This window comes from Serinus canaria, chromosome 5 (genome assembly GCF_022539315.1).
Source record: "Serinus canaria isolate serCan28SL12 chromosome 5, serCan2020, whole genome shotgun sequence".
Taxonomy (NCBI): Eukaryota; Metazoa; Chordata; class Aves; order Passeriformes; family Fringillidae; genus Serinus; species Serinus canaria.
In genome coordinates this window covers 58777050-58795432 of record NC_066319.1, presented here as the reverse complement: position 1 = coordinate 58795432, position 18383 = coordinate 58777050, and the positions used below count along the sequence as shown (strand labels likewise).

Genomic DNA, 18383 nt, shown 5'->3' with positions numbered 1-18383 from the left:
AGCAGAATGATGTGTGAGCCCCGTGTGTTTGTCAGCAGAGCTGCAGCAGCACTGCCCAGTGAGGGATTTACTGGTTTTGTTTTCCTCTTGGATCAAGCAGAACAAATCTAATGAGCCAGTTCTTAACTTCTTCCCAGCTGAGCAGGGAGTGATGTCCTTACCCAGATTGTGCAAGGCAGCTGAAGCCTTTCAGGAACAGTTGAACAAGGGAAACACTTGTAATATTATTTTTCCCAATACTCATGCAGGGCTAAGAGAGTGCAGCAGAGCTTGTCTTTATTTTCTTTTTCCTTTCTGGGATTTTCCTTTTGAGGGGACAACTTAGTCCTTCCAACTCTTACCCCACCTAGAGAGAAAGCATGTGAGCTACAAATGTGGAGCCTTTCATTCTTTCTTGACGTGATCCTGGAAGGAAAACAGGTTCTCCCTGTAGTGCTTCATTGGAATAAGCATTTCACATGCTTATCAGTACAGCAAGTAGAGCTGTTTGACAGCAGTGAGGAGTCAAATGTTGCCTTGGAGCCCTACATGCTCATTTCCCTGCTTCTGAAACACTCTGCACTTTGCCCACTGTGCATTCAGAACTGTTCCTTTCTACTGAAAGGATCTAAACCCCACTTTGTAGCAGACACATTTTCCAGCATGATTCCAGGTGTGGGTTGGAGGTGGCTGAGTGCAGTCTGAGTTTCTGAGAACCTTATCCTGCTGGGCTTTGTGAGTTCCTGCCAGGTCAGGGGTGAGTGGGTTCAGGGAGCAGACTCCTTTGGGTTAGTTCTGTCCTGGTCCAGCTCCTTGGGAGGCTTCAGGTGAGAATTCAGACAGGGAGGCAATGCTGAGAAAGGGCAAGGTGTGAAAGACTGCACAGGCTCAGCTCCTGGAGTTTCCTCACAAGAGAGGTGCTCCAGACCCCTCATTGTCTTTGTGGCCTCTGCTGAATCTGCTTACATGGGAATCTTCAGTTTTCATTTAAATTGCTGCTCTGTCTGGTGGGGTCCAAGGATGGGAGCTTGGAGGAGCTTTGGGAAAGAAGGGTTGGAGTGAATTAGGTGGGGAAAAGAGCACAGGGCAATGGTAACCAGGTTCTGCTGCTCAGCCAGCTCTGGTTCCTGGTGCTTGGCAGAAGTGCCATCAGCTGGTTTTGGTGTGGGAGAAGGCACAGGAAATTCCCCCACATGAATTCCAGCTGGAGCCCCTGTGGCAATTTCATTGCCTTTAGATCAGATAATGCCAGATCTGATGGACCAACAAACAGAGGGGAAGCTGAACACACAAGGTTTCACAAGGCCCATGATGCTGTGATGGCTCCTTTGGGGTTAAAAGGCAGTTTTTAGGTGTTTTAAATGTGTAGATATTACCTGGAGAATGGTTAAAAAGAAATGGTTGTTCCTGTAGGTGTCTGAGAGGCTGAGACCTGGTGTGTCAATCACCTCATTTCAGACCTAGCCTGGGAGCTGCTGTGGATCCTTCCCAGTGGGATGAGGAAAGACTTTGTGCCAAAGCCTCTTGCTTAGGAGAATTTGGTGCTGTTAGAGATATCCTGAGGGGTGCTTGGGGAGGAAGGGATGACTTGGCTGGGGGATGGCAGAATTGCATGTCTGGTGAATTACTCTTTTGGAGACAAGGATCATACAACAACCTAAGATTGAGCTCCATGTGGGAGAATGGAACCTGGTTCTTGCAAGAAAACAAATACCCTTATCTTTTTATAAAGCCTCAGCACTGGCTTTTCCCACCCTAGTGACTGTTTTTGTTATTAACTCCTCCGAGTTCTGCTCTGAAACACTTGCTGCTGCTTCCTTCTGCATCCTGAGTGTGCTGATGCTCTTTGCCCAGCTGATCCAGAGTGACATCCCTATGGAACATCCCAAAACTTGCCCTGCATGGAGGTGGGGTGGTCAAATGTGTTTTTTACACAGGTTTTTACCAACAGGGTGATTGTTGCTCAGATCCAGTCCCCAGGCCACGGCCTCCTTTCAAGAAGTTAAATTTTCTGAGAGGATGTGCCCACCCTTTGAACTGGTTTGTTGATCAGTTACTGTTGCTACAGCTAAAACACACTTGCACTTGCCCTGATCAAAATATCAAAAGCTGTGGTGAATTGCTACACAAATGGGGAGACCTTGACTGCAGCCTGGTTGAGTTGATACATTTGTTTTTCTAGGCTGCAGCAGTGCTCAAAGTGATAAGACAGGGAATTCTGCGGGCCCGTTCCCTGAGCTCCGTCCGCGGCTGAGAGGATGTGTTGCTTTCTGCTGCCAAAAGCAGAGTCCTTCCCACATCTTGTGCAGAAAGGCATATGTTTGGGGGTGGTTTCAGAGAGGGAGAAGAACACGATTAGGGTTTTAACTTCCTCTTCTGTTTTGTTTCTCTGTGCATCTGTATTTCAGTTTTTTGGGCTGTACCTGACTCTGTGCAAAACTTAAATCGGCTGCAGCTCCTTCTGCGAAGGATCAGCCTTGGTACAGAAACAGTGGTAGTTAAAAGGCAGTAAGTATATCTGCTAGCTTAAATGCTGGGTTGGTTTTTTTTTTCCCCCTTCTTTTCCTTGTTTTTAATTCACAAGCACAGCTTTTTACTCCTCACACAGTAGGAATTTGTCAGGAGCTTGCTGGCATTGATAGTCTATTTCAGCTCTTTTCTATAGCCCAGCAGCTACAGAGGGGGGGAAAAAGCATGCTTTGTATGGAGCTGTGGTTGGGTCTGTGCTGCAGTGCCCATCTGAACTTGGCTGTGTCTATTTTGTCAGCTTTTGCTTCCCTCTAGTAGTTGCTGGTCCCTTCCTAAACTCACGAAATCCCACCATACAATGCCTGTGCTTGGATCAGGGTTCTGGCTGCTCCTGACCCGAACCACTTCTCTTGACGGTTTTTCTTCTTGAGCTCTTTACTGCAAACAAGATACCTTTGAGTTTCAATTCTTTGTCTGGCTTTTTATCTTTTACTTCTCAATTGATCTCCAGAGGAGTGGGACTAGGACAAAACATGTGGTATTCTTGACCAGGGATCCATGGAGAGGGTGTAAGCTGTTGGAAAAGTGAGTGGCATTCTTGAAATGGTGTGGTTGCGTTTATTTGGGTGTGGATATAATCATGCTTCTGTGATACAGATCCTGCTGAGTTTGAAATGCTAGTGTTAGTAAAGCCAGAAGGAGAGCCAGACAAAAGCTTGGAGAAAAGTCAGAATTTCAGTGCTTCTTAGTGATGGTTCATGGGAAAGTAACGATTTTGTGTTTGATTTTCCTAAAGCACCGGGCATATGCTTTCTCTTCTCTGTGAATTACTGTTTGTGAATGTATATCTTTACAGCATGAGAACATCAGAAACACCTGGTTTTGTGCCTAGGTTTCACTCATAGAGGTAGGTCCTTGTTAGAGACTCTGGGTAGTCTGATGAAAATGGTGTTTAACTACAAAGCTTCAATTTCTGCTGTTGCTGATCATAGCAGCCTCATTCCTGGTCTCCCTGAATCCCTGGAGCAGAGGACATGCTCTCCTCCTCCTGTTCTGCCACTGCCCTGCCTCCATTTCTGCCACTGCCCTGCCTCCATCTCCTCCACCCCACACGTTTCTTAGCCTTGTGTAGAGCTCAGCAGAGATTTCTTCATGAAGACTGGAATGTGTTTATATAATATTTTATATATTATTTTAGGCTCCTGCTACTCAAATGTAGGCTAACGCTTAACCTCTTATTCGCCATCATTAAACGAACCGTGGAATTGCTGTAGCAGACATCAAGTCAGGTGGATCTAAACCAGCTTCGGTTTTTCCTGCCTGGAAGGTTCATCCTTCATCATTTTCCTGGCAAGTGTGGCTACCAAGAGCAGGTTTTCCAGGCCAGGAGTGTTTAGTGGGAGCACTGATTGTGAACCACACTGGTGAAGCAGTGCTGGTCTGGGCGTAGTGGGGGCTCCCCTGAGTGGGAGGCATTGGGAAGGGGGTGATATGAGAGGCTCAATCTCTGCAAAAGCAGGGCTAGGACAGCAGTAGGAACGCTGTGCAGAGCTGCTGAAAAGGAGAGAACAACCTGCTGCACTAAATCACAGCTCCCCTGGGGACACAGCTCCATAGTTAGCATCCTCAAATGGCATTCCTTTATTACGGCATCATTGTGCACGGTCCTCTAGAGAGGAAGCAAACAGTCTCTAAAACAATCTGCTGGCAGCTCAGGCTGGAGTATTTGAGGTTTTCCAGGGCTCTTTTGCTGTGTCACCCTTCCCTTTAATGTTCCAGCTTGAAGGTTGTTGTTCTTTCTCCATCAAAGTGCGTTAAAGCGCCGGTAAGGGTGTCTGCTCCAAGGACAAGGTGGAGAAGGCAGCAGCCCAGGGAGAACAAGAGATACTGCAGAACAGCTTTGTTCTGGTGTAATCTCCCTTATCTGCATGTGATGCAAAGACAGGGCAGTTTTCACAAGACTTGGAGGCTGCGTGGTGACATGTTTTCTGTCCTTTTATAAAATCCACCACGTTATTTTGATTAGAGCGCTAACGTAACTCCTGGCAGCCTCAAATCTCACTGCTAGCAGCTACTTCCCTCCCAAGCCTGATGTGGTGCTAACAAGCAGAGAGATCTTGTGCGTCCTGTTTACATGGAGCTGGGAAGACAGCGTGTTCCGTGGGAGGTGCCAAGGTAGAGCTGCAGTTGGATATAAGGTGAAAAAACTCTGTGTGTGCAGACAGGCCATGGTGGGGCGTGTTCATTTGTGTTTGGTGGTGTTCAGGAACTCCAGCTGCAACACTGGCATGATGATATTAAGTTCTTTTAGATCTGAATATGTATCTTCTATATCTATGCATGCGTAGCATGTTTGTGTTTGTATATATTTATATTTATATCTATTCTCTCTCATGGGAAAGTCCTTGTCCTGATCATCTGCTCTTGTGATCTCCTCATGTAGCTCTCTGTTGTTCAGTTTTTAGGTGGCAGAGACACAGTGAAGCTGAGTGTGGGGCAGGCAGAGCTGATGGGGGAGCCTGGGGTGTAGCCCAGGATGGACTGGCTGTGACGACGACGTGCCTTAGCCCGAGAGGTCGTTACCATGAAGAGTTCCTGCAGAGCTGGCCTCCACAGGGAACCACTGACTTCCACATCCTCCACCTTCCATCAGGTCAAACGGTACGAACACACTGCCTGCTCTGCCTGCAGCTGAGGCTTCAGCACTGATTTTAGCCTTCTCCTTGTCCTCTCCCATTGTCTTGTGCTGTCACTCAAATATCTGCACGAAATTCTGACTTTCGGGTGGTGTTTAAGTGAAATGTTGTAATGGCTTAAGGGCAGAAATGTTCTTTGACGTTTTTGTTTGATAATGACAACCACAGATTCACTGCAGCTGGTAGTGTACTTGCAGAAATCCTTGGGTTTTCTAGCAACAGCTGTAAATTAGTTTGGGAAACAGGACTTTGAAGTAAAACTTAATTGGCGAAAGGCTCATCAGAGTAGGCTTTAAAACATGCAGGCAGCTTAAAGCAAGTGGAAATGCTGGCAGTCATTGTTGTGGTTTGTCTTACTATGGACTAAGTAATTAGATTAGTTTAAGCTCACATTTTGCATTGCTCACTCTCCTGTGTCCCTTATTAAGCAGAAATGCACGATTGATTTCAACCACTTGTGCTTATGTGACAATTAAGTGAACGCCTCTCACTGTGTCTCCTTATAGGAGCACCATGCAGAACAACTTGTCCTCATGCAAATGCAAGGACATGCCAGTTTGCTGGAGTTCAAACTACTTCAAAATAAGTGTGTATTTTTTTTTTTTTTTAATTCTTTTTCTGAAACCAAGGCTCTTAAACTTCCTCAGTCTGGAGGAAGAGCGCCAGGGTTTTGGTTTCCAAAGGCTGTGTGGGTTTAAAGCAAACTTTTAACCTTTGTTCTTTGTGGTTGTAGACAGCATATACTTGCTATGTTAGTCTCATGGTAATTTAGTGCTGGAAAAGACTTCCTGGGTCACCCAGCTCCTTGCTTTCCCAAGCAGGATCTCATAATCCTTTTTGTGAACTTAGTCCAGCCTAAAAACATTTACATCTCTTCTTGCATCTTTTCTTCTCTCCTCCTGTAGATCAAGCCATTACTGAAGATGACAGATCTTGCTTTGCAATTAGGAACCTTCTTTTCATTCCCAGGCTAAACATTCATGACAGTTTATAAACTCATTTGAGTTTCTGTTCCTTTATTTGCCTTCTGCCTAAGGACTGTTGCTTATTTTCAGTGGTTTACCTCTTCTTCTGCATTCTGTAAGAGGGGGCTGTAACCCTCACCTGTGGTTTTGCTAAGTGACCCAAGTATTCTTTAGTAACTTCCTGAGTAGCAATTGCTGCTGTTCTCAGTGTGATAGCCCTCACAGAATATTCTCAGTCCTGGCTAAAAGTGTGTGCTGTGCTCTGGAGCTGCTTCTCACAGCATCATCTCCACTTCTTATTTCATGGATGTCTCTGTGGTGGCCAGTTCACCTCAGTTACTTCCAAAATTTGTTGGTGTTCCTCTTGCTGATGCATCACTGCCTGCATTTCAAAACCCTCCTCAGTTTCTGTTAGTTGGAGCTTTGTGTCTCTGCTGTTCTGGAACTGCCTCTGTTTCTGTGGGTGCAGAATTAGTGCTGAGGTCATTTTTAACCAAGTCAGATGTTCCCAGGGCTGATTCTTGAGGCATGTCTTTGGTTTCCAGGCTGGTATTTTCTTATTCAGCATCACCTGGGGCTGTCTCCTGCTAAGCCAGCTCCTTTGTCTGTTTTCCCATTCCTCTGCCAATCTGTCTTAACCAGTAAATCTCTTTGTGCTCTCTGAAGCCCATGTGAGGAAGATATAGTAGATTGCTCTAAAAAGATGGCTTTTTTTGAGAACCTTGAGGTTAGTCTGGCATATTGAACTATTCCCGCTTCCCCCTTTTTCTGTGTGTCACATTAATCCTCTTTGCTTGCAAAGCACCTTTATATTGGAGTCAGAATACGAGCCCTGGAGAGGCTGTGATCATTCTCCTTCTCTTTCTCCCCTGCAGTGCCCCCTCCAATGTGCCACATGTTTATTATCTCCTATTGTTGCCTTTCAAGAGGTTTATAAATCCTGTTTCTTGGCCTGCAGTGCTTGAGCCTATCTGGTTTGGATTCTGAAACTGGGATGAGCCAATCCTCACAATTTTTATGAAGCTCTCTAATCCTCCTCCTGCCAATGCTCTTGTTCAGATTAACGCCTGGGCTTTTGCCCTCATCATCACCCTTACGTCCCCTCTTTAAAAATGGTGCAAAGTCAATTTGGTATTTTGTGTTGTTCTCTTGATCTCTGCCCTGCCTTTGCTTGCAACCCTGTTTCTCTTTTCTCTCACAAACTGAAAAAAACCTTTCACTATTTCTTTGTTGTTAAGTATCTCTGCAGTGACTTAACACTGCACCAGTTTTCATGTTCATTCCTGGACTTTTTGGTCTCTAAGATAGAAATTTCCAGGTGATGTGACCTGAAGCCTGTGTCTGCTTCTGGTATCTTACACAAAAAACGATCACATCCAGTTGGAGTTGCTTTGAATCTTTTGTTTGGGATGTGTTCTTAATCATGAAAACACCTTCTGCCTCCTGGAGAATGCAGTGTGCAGTGAAATCCTCCCCAGCACAGCTGAATTCATGAACCAGTTTCTTTCAGTCTTGAGTTTCCAAAGGGCAGCCTGATAACTTGCCCTCAGCTCTACTTTTTCTTGTTTTTATTTTGAGTGCTGAGTCTGTTACTGATAGTGTGGTCCAAGGTTAATTTCTGCAACCTTTGATGTGTTCTCATTACATATGCACAACAATGAAGGCTATAAATAGCATCACTCTGTGGGGCTTCGTTAACACCAGAAATCTGTTGCACTGTGATATGAAGAAAGGTCCTCATCCCCTTTATAAATCAGGAAACAAATTAATAAAGGTAAAACACTTCCAGAAGGACACTTGGCACTTCCCTGTGCTGCTCTGGGCAGATTTCAGCAGAACCCTATAAAAGCACCAGTTTTTGTCTTGCTGTCCCTGTGTGATTTCCTCTCATCCTGTCCCACCACAGCCACGTGTGCCATCCCATCATCTCTGAGCTGCACATTTCTGCAGCAGCTGATAACCTTGAATTCCAAATCTTTCAGTTTATTTTGTCCCCTTCTGCTTTGTCATCTCTGTGTCATGTCTGCTGTGGTTGGGAAGCAGGGCTTTGAGCTTCCTGAGGCTCAGCACAGAGTTGCTGCTACACCTCTCCCTTCATGGTGAGTGCTTTTATACAAAAGCCTGGCAGAGCTGTGGCACTTCTTCCTGTACAAAATGTAGGGAGTAGCCAAGGCAACTGTGCTTCACTGAAGGGTGGGTGTGTGTTTAGTGTGCAACGTGTTCAAAACATTGATGGGTGGGAGCCCTCAAAGTGGAGTGGTCTGTGTTGGGCTTGGGGGTGCATTCTGTCACCCAAAACCTCTGTGTGCTGCAGATGCTGGGCTTTGTGGGGTGGATTTTCTCTCTGTGCTGGGTGCAGCTGTGTTTGGGTGTTGTCTTCCCCCAGAGTCAGGTTATCTGAGCACCTGATGCAGGTGAACAAGCTGGGGAGGGACCCAGCCTTAGGAGTTTGGTTTTCACACATTTAGCATTTAGCTCCTCAGCTCTGCTGGGCCAGCTCTGCCCCTCAGTTTTGGCATTCTCCCACTTGCCCCAGGCTGGCCACTGGAGCAGAGAGCTCTCCTTCAGCAGCCACATGCCTTCTGTTTGCCTTCAAATCCCTCTCTAATCCTTGCTGGCTCTCCCTTTGCTGCAAGAGGCATTTTGGAGGTGTTGGGAGGTGGGTCAGGAGCAGTTGCTGCTCCAAGGGGAGTGGCTTTTCAGGAAATCAGATGCTTCCACAGCTGCCAGAGTCAAACACACCCCTGCTCTGGAGCTTCCCAGCCCTCCTTTCTGTGAGCTTGGACCCTTGCCATGCTCCAGAACAAACTCCATGAGTGCAGAGAGCCTTCCATGTGGGACTTTCCCCAGCAGAATCCCTGGAATGCCTTTGAAGCAGCTCTCTGTCTGCTCTGCCTTGCCCTGGCAGTGCAAAGGGGATGGAAATGGTACTGGAGATGGAGCCCAAAGGACCCACCAAGCCCTTCCAGAAATAACAAGTGGTTGACTGTGGTTAACTCCCACTCAGTGCTCAGTCCTTGCTAATTGTCAGTGTCCTTTATAGAGGAGGAAAACTCTATGGACATAGAGCTGAGATGCCAGGGAGGAGGAATGCTTTGCCAGAGGTGTGGGATTTTTATTGTTGTTGATTTTTTTCCTTTTTTTTTTTTTTTTTTGGCTTCTGCCTGGTGTTAGTGTGTCCTGAGGGGTTTTTCAGAGTTGTAGTTGGCACTGGGTGTGCAGTCAGCAACGTGAGGAGCTTTTTTCGACTGGAGTTGGTGTTTACAAGGAGAAATCCATAGGAAACTTGGGGGTTTTGATGGAAATTTTCTCCCTAATAAAACCTTCCAGTGCTTTGCCCAGAAAACTTGCAGTGTGAATATGCTGTTTGTGAAGATCAGGCTTTTTTGTCCTTGTTGTTCTTGCTGGCCAGAGGAAATCTTTTGGCTTCACAGGGCATCATCAGAGCCCCTGAGCTGGGAGCTGCAAGGGGAATTAAGGCTCTCTGTGGACCTTGCAAAGGAGTTGTGAAAACTGAGTCTTTTCTAACAGTTTTGCCTCCAACTCTGGAGTTTCCACTAAAGCAAATAGAATATTGTTTTAGGCTGCTGTGATTTAGAACATACATAAACACAAAAGGATGCTGGAAGATTCTGGCCAGCTTGGCAAGTAGAGTCATGGAATGATTTGGGTTGGAAAAGACCTTAAATCCCATCTCATTCCAACCCATTGCCATGGGCAGGGACATTTCCCATTAGACCAGGTTGATCCCAGCCCCATCCAGCCTGGATTTGGCCACTTCCAGGGATGGGGAATCCACCAGTGGGTTATGGGTCTTCCCTTGGGTGGGGAGAGGAGGGGTGTGGGAGTATCTGAGCTCATATAAAGGAATATATTTCTGTATCAACAATGTGTAGTGACCAGCTTGATAAAACTGCAGTGGAAACAAGCTGTAGTTAGGACTTACAAAAACAGCAGTCTCATTCCAGCAGTGCAAGTATCCTGTTTTTCAGACATGGCTGATTAGAAATAGAAAAACTGACCCCTTTATTTCATCAGCTTAAGGATGGAATAACAGTATAAAGGCAGCACTGCTCGTTGTTTCAGTGCTGATCATTCCTGGCAGAATTCTCTCTTATCAGCAATTTAAAACCACACATTTGGGGTTGAAAACCTTTTATGTTTGCTCCCGTGGACTTCTGAAGAGTCGTTGTCTCTAAAGATAAAATTAGAGAGCTTGATAACTTAAAGGGTGGAGGAAAGCAAACAGAATTATTCTGGAATGAAGTGTCACAGGGAATATGTGACTTCACCTTTTAACAACTATTTTTGGTGGTTTTAAATATTTAAAAGCTTACCTGCAGCTGCCACAGCTCTGTGCTTGCCAGCACTGAGAAACGGGGGAGTCTGTGGGTGGGGACTGGGCTCTGGTTCATCTTCAAAGCAATTTCTGCTGGGAAGCCTTGTTCTAATTGTAGGAGCTAGAGATGAAATGTGCTGCTGATGTGCAGGGAAGAAGCTGTGATTGCCTGAAAGTTCATTCTCAATGTCCACAGCAAAGGGCGTGTGAGGTGGGGGCTCGTTTTTTCCAAGTGACACTTTCAGGTAAGGCTCATTGCTGAGATGGCTTTTGAAATGAAAGTTCTCTTCCCTGCTGCTGGAAAACTCTGAGGCAGGTGGCAGCTGGTCTCGTGGAGTTTGCAGAGCTCTTTATAGCTGTCTGAAGTTATTAGATGAAGGTTTTCTTTAAATCCAGATCTATTAAACATGTGCAATGAACTGAATGCTGAATTCAAATGAGGCAATTATTCTGGCAGTAAAACTTCTGACTAAGGCATAATTTTGTTATGTAAATTATAACTTTTCAACCTTAAATGATATTGTTGGCTTAGCCAGGGACTAACTGAAACATAGGAAATATAACCTTAAACAAGAAATCTGTAATAGGTGAGGCAAAACTTTACCCTTTGTCTTTCTCCACGGACCAGAAATAGTGGGAGCAGCTGAACCAACTCTGCTGGCTGAACATGTCCCCTGAGCCTGTTGGGGTAACCAGTTTGGTTCTGGTTTTATTCACATTATGCCTGCTCTCACCTCCATTTGCAGCTTCTCTTAATGAAGGGTGTCGAGCTGATTGTCCTGCTGGATTCCTGAAAACTGCTTGAAGAAAGCCTTTTAAAAACAAGCTCAGCTCATCTTTCAAACACCTTGGCACAAAACTCATGAATGAAATTTGATCTTCTGCTCCTGGCTCCGGAGATTTCAGCATGCAAAGTCGTGTTTTAATTGTATTCACCTCTTCTCCCCAGGGTACAGTGGCGAGCAGCCACTGGAGCTTTTCTCTCCCTAGTCTGGGAAATGTCCTTCTGGAAGGGAAGGGAGGGGAAGGCTGCAGGCTCTGTTCTCTGCAGCAGTTTGCTGCAGTGCTTCACCTGCTGCTCTTCTGGGCTGGGCTTTGGCCAGGTCACCTCAGTGGCCTGACCCTGCTTCACTGTGAAGTACAACCAGAGTGAGGCAGCCCCTGGGAAAAATGAGGCCAAAGCAAACTCCAGCAGCCTCAATTTCCCATTTTTCTCTCCATGCATCTATTTCAACGCCCTGAAGTTCTATTTTTATGAGATTATTTTAGTTTTTAGCATCCGACTGAGGAGGCAAACAAAGTAGCTCAGTTGCATTTTGCAGAGGAGACTGAACTGGGAGGTGACCCAGTTCCAAGGAGCTGGAATTGGCAGGCAGGAGGCACAGGCAGAGGATTAACCCAGGGGTGGGTAGGTGTGTCTGCAGCACTGGGGTCTCTTACCCCACAGTCTCTAGGAGAGATGCAGGTGGTTTTGGCATTGTCTGGTTGCAAGAGCCAGGTGATGATCTCCCTAAAAAATCCAGAGGGAAGGAACATACATCTGCTTTTCCAGCAGCTGCTTCCTGGCCTTCAGAGCCCTGCTTGGACCAAAGAGGTGTAGAAAGGTGAACTGAGCCCTTCCTCTTGATGTACCTCCCCAAAACCTCTGTGCCTGCCCTTCCTTCTTGTCACTGGAGCCAGAAGGAGGAACCAGAGAAAGCAGTCTTCAGGCAGCACAGCTGCTTCTAGTCCTGGAGCCTTCCTCTGCTTGGGCAACATCACTTATAAATTTGTTGGACTTTATAGACCAACAAATTGAGGTTTTTAGTTAAAAACCTCAATTTGATGAAAAACTAGACAACTCTCTTGGTGTTGGCTCTCAAGGGGAACATGTTCAGTGCCTGGATGTGTCTGTGCCAGCTCATGATGACCGTGGCAGTGAACCTGCTGCTCTTCACTCCTGAGCACAGGTCATGCCTGAAGAGGAGGCCTTTGAGTGCAACAAGTCAGAGATTGCCATGGAAACATCACCTGTGGTTAGTTCTGAAATGCTTGTGAGATGCTCCTGGGAGAAGAGCCTGGAGTCTCCTGGTGGTTCATCCTGTGTGCAGTGTCCTGGGCTCTGGCATTCCTGAGCTTTGAAGGGAAGGTGACCGTGGAGGTGTGACAGGACAGAGGAGCCTGGGGTTGTTGCTGCAGTGTCAGCAGCATCCAAGGGGTCCTTCACAGCTCTGGAATTCCTGGGTGTGAAATCCCATCCTTGAGAGTGGGTGTCCTCAGCTAGATGTCACACTGCTGTCACTTTGGGGGGGCATTGATGGGTGCATAAGGACCCTTATGGGACAGTCACCAAATTTGCCATTATCAGCATGCTGAAGGAAAGGTTTCATTGCCCAGAGAAGCTGTGGCTGCTTCATCCCTGGAAGTGTCCAGGGATGGGTTGGATGGGAGTTGGAGCAATCTGAGATAGTGAAAGGTGTCCTGTCCGTGAAAGGAAGTGGAACAAAATGAGCTTTAAGGTCCCTTCCAGCCCAAACCACTATGTGATTTTGGGTGATAGGAGGAAATTAGATACCCCTGGGATCTCTGATTAATCTAATTACTCTTGCTAATTTCTCTTTTGAGCTTTAACCACATTTTATCTACTGGAAAGAGTGTGTGTGGTAGCTGATGTCCAGATAAAGCCTGTGACCCATGTGTGCCTTGCAGCTGGATCAAGGAATGAGCAGGCAGAAGGGTGGCTCTAGCTCAAGAATGAACCATTAGCTATGTTTTCACAACTGATACAACTTAAACTGTAGGATTTATCCTTGCAACTGCCTGGAAAAAGATTTCTCTAATGGGAAGTTCTCTTCTACTGCAGGAAGTTCTTCAAGGCTGGATATTGCAGCCTTGGTGGCTCTTTCCCTTTCTCATGTGGTTCCTCTCGAGGTGTGGGCTGGTGCCTGCTCTGGGCCACCTTCTCTAATTCCAGACAGGCACATTTTGCAACTATAACTTCTTCCCTCTCTGTTTTTCCAGGGTTTCTGGTATGCACTTAAAGCCATATCTCAAGTTACAGAAGAAAGAGCGATCCCCAGAAATAAGCCAGGATTCCCTGCGAGGCCACCAGGGACCAGCACAAGGAGAAAAATTCACCAACTGCACCAAACTGAGCGTTTTCCCAAAACCCTCCCTCGTGGCTCCATCTCAAAAGCTCCTGGGGATTATTTATCCAAATACTATGTGCAATATGAACGGGAAGGGCCCGGCGGACGCTCCGAGTGCAAGGGAGAAGAAGAGCGCCCTGTCTGCCACCATCCACCAGGGAGAAGAAGGGGAAGGGCCTCTGGATGTCTGGGCTGTGGTGAAGCCTGGCAACACCAAGGAGAAAATCGCCTTCTTCGCCGCCCAGCAGTGCAGCAGCAGCACCCGCACGGGCTCCATGAAAATCAAGAGCACGTGGGACATCGACGGGAGAACGGCCAAACGCAGGAAAAAATCGGTGGATCTTAAAAAAGCCAAAATCCAACTGGAAAGAATGAGGGAGGCCAACGCCAGGTGCTCCCAGCCGGAGCCCTTCGCCTGCGGCATCGAGCACTGCTCGGTGCACTCGGGCAGCGACGGCGGCGAGGGCGCCTTCCCGGGCCGCTCGCTGTCCGTCATCGAGATGGTGGCTTTCCTAGAGCAGCGGGCCAGCGCCCTGCTGGTGGACTGTGCCAAGACCTGCACGGCCACCTCGGCCACCAGGCTGAGCCTCCAGCCCAAGGCTGCCCTGCCCAGCTCTGGCTCCGAGCCCTTCTCCCCGGGCGAGGCGCCCGCGGAGCCGCAGGGCGAGCCCGTGCGCGTGTTGGACATGGTGGCCAGGCTGGAGTCCGAGTGCCTGAGGCGGCAGAGCGAGGCCGGGAGCCTCTCCCGCAACAACAGCTTCCGCAGGAACGTGGGCAGAGTGCTCCTGGCCAGCGGCACCCAGCCCGAGGGAGACGTGGGGAAGGGGGTCCCGGCTCAGGGGGAGGCAGGGGTGGCAGAGGCCGGCTATGGAGGTCGCTGCGGCCCTCTGGGTGACACCGAGCTGTGGGATGGTGGTGCCTCTGCCCAGCGGCCGTTTCCTTCGGGGCTGGATACCCGGGTGGGGAATGTGAATTCGGGACTTGCCCAGGCGGTGTTGGCCATGACAGCTGGCAGGAATGACACTGAAACACGGATTGAGCCCCCCAGGGCTCTCCTGTCCCCGTGTCCCTCTGCTGCCAGGCTGCCACCGGATCCCTTGCAGAGCAAGAACGCGACTGTTGATTGTACGTCGAAAGAGCCTGTAATTTTCCCAAAGCATCCTGCTAGGAAGGAGCCCTTGTGCATCAGTATATCAGTCACCAAGACAGAGGAAGGGTGCAGGAAGGAGAAGCTCTCCAGTTCTGGTGAGGATTCACTCCCAGGGAGGCTGTTTTTCCTCCAGGGTGAGCAGCCTGCTGCTCATGAGCAACAGCCACGGCGGGAGGGTCCCCAGGAGAAGCCAGGGGAAGCAGCCCAGAACGAGGATGAGGATGCTCTGGCATCTGGCAGATCGTGTGTCAGGAGCAGCGTCCCTACAGAGCCATCGGCCCCTTCCGTCCCTGCCACAGAAGGGGCTTTGCAAGTACTTGATGCTTCCTGCCTAAAGCGGCAGGTTTCACATGACTTTCTGGAGACCAGGTTTAAAATCCAGCAGCTTTTGGAGCCTCAGCAGTACATGGCCTTCTTGCCTCACCACATCATCGTGAAGATCTTTGGGTTGCTTCCCACCAGGAGCCTGGTTGCCCTAAAATGCACTTGCTACTACTTCAAGTTCATCATTGAGTACTACAACATCAGGCCGGCGGACTCGCGCTGGGTGCGCGACCCTCGCTACCGGGAAGATCCCTGCAAGCAGTGCAAGAAGAAATACGTGAAGGGGGACGTGTCCCTGTGCCGGTGGCACCCCAAGCCCTACTGCCAGGCTCTGCCCTACGGGCCTGGCTACTGGATGTGCTGTCACCGCTCCCAGAAGGGCATCCCTGGCTGTAAGCTGGGGCTCCATGACAATCACTGGGTCCCTGCCTGCCACAGCTTTAACCGCGCCATCCATAAGAAAACCCGAGGAGCGGGAGCAGAGGTGGAAGAGGAATATTAGTGCACAAACACTTTCCTGCAAGATTGTTTGGGAGAGGAGGAGGAGGAGGAGATTCTCATGCCTTGTGCTGTTTACAGTGTATATAATTGTCGTGATTTTTTTTTTTTTTCCACAGGGCTATGAAACTGCACATACTCAAACACAAGAGCCTTTACCTTTTAGATTAAAAGAGAGCTTTTAGTCCATCTCTGTAAATAACACTATAAAAACTAATTGTACATACAGAGTCTACAGCTGGCTGAACAAGGTAACCCCTACAATGCAGCTATCCCAGTGTTGCGGCTATAGGTGTGTGTGTTTTTAAGTGTCTTGTTTCAAAATCTGTATATCCTGTATAATATATGAATGTTTCTGAGAAGAAACTCTAAATAGGTAAAGGTCAACTTGTTTAAAGAAGCTGCAGACAACTTAACTGGACAACCTGAAACTTAGACTATAGAACAGATCCATTATAGTAGCGTGGCAGTGGATTAAAAAAAGAAAGAGAGGAATATTATTGTATAGTCAGAATATAAAAAAAGTTCTTGTCTACCTTACCCATGTTGTCTGGTTGGTTTTTTTTTTTTTTTACATAAATAAAATGTGCATTCTAGATCTGCCTTACCAGACTTTCTCTTGTAAGACTTTTGCCCCAAAATAAAAAATGCTGTAAAACACGTGGCAGAAACTTGGTGCTGTGCTGTAGTTCAGATGTGCAATGTGCTTTCTCTAGGAAACCTCTCCTCCTACTAAGGAACAAAAACCCCCCAAATCTCTAGTACTTGGAGAACTCCCTGCTGTAACAATCACAGATTCCAGCTTTTCCTTTCCTTCCTGCCTGCAGCAGAGGCTCCTTTCACTGGGAATTCTGGTGCTGGGTGCACTTTCTGGTCCTCCTGCTCCTTGGCTCTTGTGTGGGCGCCTGTGCTGTTCCCTGGATGCTTGAGGACAGAGTGTGGGTCCAGCAGGATGAGTGTGGAGTTGCCTTAGCTCTGTGATGTGCTGGAAGCTTTCCTATCTGCTCTGTATGGAATTATTTTCCTTGCAAGAAGACTCCTTGCAGTGCTTTGCCTGCTCTGCTGCAGCCCTGGCCTCTCCCAGTGCCGTGGGTGGTGCTTCCCAGGGGAGCTGCAGAGGTTTGTGTCGGGTGAACGGCGATTCCTCCCTCTGAGAACGGGAGCACGGAGTGTGGCATCCATGGCAGAGTTTCCCTGGATCCTTTCCTGTCCTGCAGTGCTGTGAGCCAGACCTCAGCCTCCTGTTCCAGCCCTCGCAGGGTGGATGGTTTGGAAGCCTGGGAATGGACCCTGGCCAGGGCAGCAGCCGTGTTCCAGGAGCCCAGCAGAGCATGGCAGCCGTGCCTTTGCCCTGGCCACACATCCCTCCTCTCCCTCACTTGGTGCTCTTGCTGTTCCTCTGCCCCTTCTCAGGGCACAGATGCACTCCTGGCTCTCACCATTCCAAATCTCTGACCTGGTACAAGAAGGGCTGGTGCCACCTTCCCATGGGGCTCACCTCTGCCCTGCCAACCCCAAGGAGCTGCTGGAAAGGGCAGGCATGGGGTGACCCTGCACCCGGCTCATCCTGTTCTCTGTCCTTTGGTGCTGGATCAAGGTGTGGAAAACTGCTGGCTGTGGGGGCCAGGCTGAGCCAGCCACCTCCACCTGCCCCGGGCTCACAGGGAGTGCCTCGCCTGCTTTCAGAGCATGAGGAGGACAAAAGGCTTTGAAGGCTTTTGTTCTTTCCTTTAACAGTGGGAGAAGGAAAATCAAGCCCTGACAGCCTGAAATGTGGGTTTGGTGAGCTCAGGCTTTTCAGGGAAGTTTAAAGGATGTGCTGGTTTTATATTTTGCCTTCACCTGCTCCTGCCACCCACCGGGTGTCATCCAGCCCTCCCGGAGCTGCTCAGCCTCCCTGCACTGCAGACATGATGACAACCAGGAGGAATGAAATTAGGAATCCAAAAGAAGGGTGTGGCCACCTTGTAACCGGCTGGGAAGAGGGAGAGGAAAAGCAGGATCCCTCCTTAACCCCTGACTTCATCCCCTAACGGGGCTCAGGCTTCACCCAAACTTCCATCTGCTCCCTCAGCTGCACCTGGACCAGCAGCACAAGAACCCCCAGGCTGTTGTTTTGCCAAAGCCATCAAAAGCCTTCAGCTTCATTCTGATGAGGGGAAAAGGGAAAGAAGCTGCTTTCCTGCTCCCCCACCCAAGGCTCTGGAAAACTTGAGGCTGACAGCAGCGAGGAAAGTCCCTGCAAGGCTGGAATGGAGTGGCAGAGGAAAATATTTTGTAATTAGATAAGGGGCCAGTGAGGTCATTTTATTTGGAACAGGGTGTGAGATTTTGGTCACCTTTGTTGAACAAGGGGAAAAATGAGGATAAAATAATCTCATGAGGCTATTTTGTTCTTGGAGCAGGTAAAGCCAGAGGACAACTTGCTGTCACCCCTGCCCCATCCCTGCCCTCCCCCCAGGCTGGCTGGGGAGCGTGGGCTGGTTTATACATCATTTATTACATTGTCTGCTGGAACTGTCCCTCCTGCACAGCATTGCTGTTAAAAATTGTTTCACAGAGCAAGCTTTTACATCCAGAAATGGGTTGGTTCTGAGTGTTGCCATGCTGAGCTGCCTGCAGGCTTTTTTTTTTTCCTGTAACATTGTAAAATGCAGATTTCTGTTTCCTTAAGGGATGGTTCAGGGAGAAGCCAAGGTCTGATGAATGTTAGGGTTTTGGGTTTTTTTCCTAAGAAGCAATTTAAAAAAAAAAAATAAAATCCAGTGTTGGATTTACAAAGTTCAGTGTTTAGAACTGAGGATGAAGGACTGCACCATGTGCTTGACTTCCCTG

The 18383-nt window shown here is 48.2% G+C and overlaps 1 protein-coding gene across 10 annotated transcripts in view; it reads left to right on the top strand.

The window, feature by feature from the left end:
• The window catches only part of FBXO34 (F-box protein 34), a 39169-nt gene extending 23023 nt beyond the window's left edge, over positions 1-16146 (top strand). For 3 of the 10 annotated variants that reach the window (XM_050975853.1, XM_030239784.2, XM_050975851.1), the window contains 3 exons: positions 2388-2487; positions 4907-5109; positions 13449-16146. In XM_050975853.1, coding sequence (XP_050831810.1) covers positions 5033-5109; positions 13449-15552 — 2181 coding nt within the window. In that variant the 5' untranslated portion in view covers positions 2388-2487; positions 4907-5032 and the 3' untranslated portion in view covers positions 15553-16146. The other 7 variants (XM_030239786.2, XM_030239787.2, XM_050975852.1 and 4 more) reach the window with 4 other exon arrangements.
• The last annotated feature ends 2237 nt before the right edge of the window (positions 16147-18383 follow it).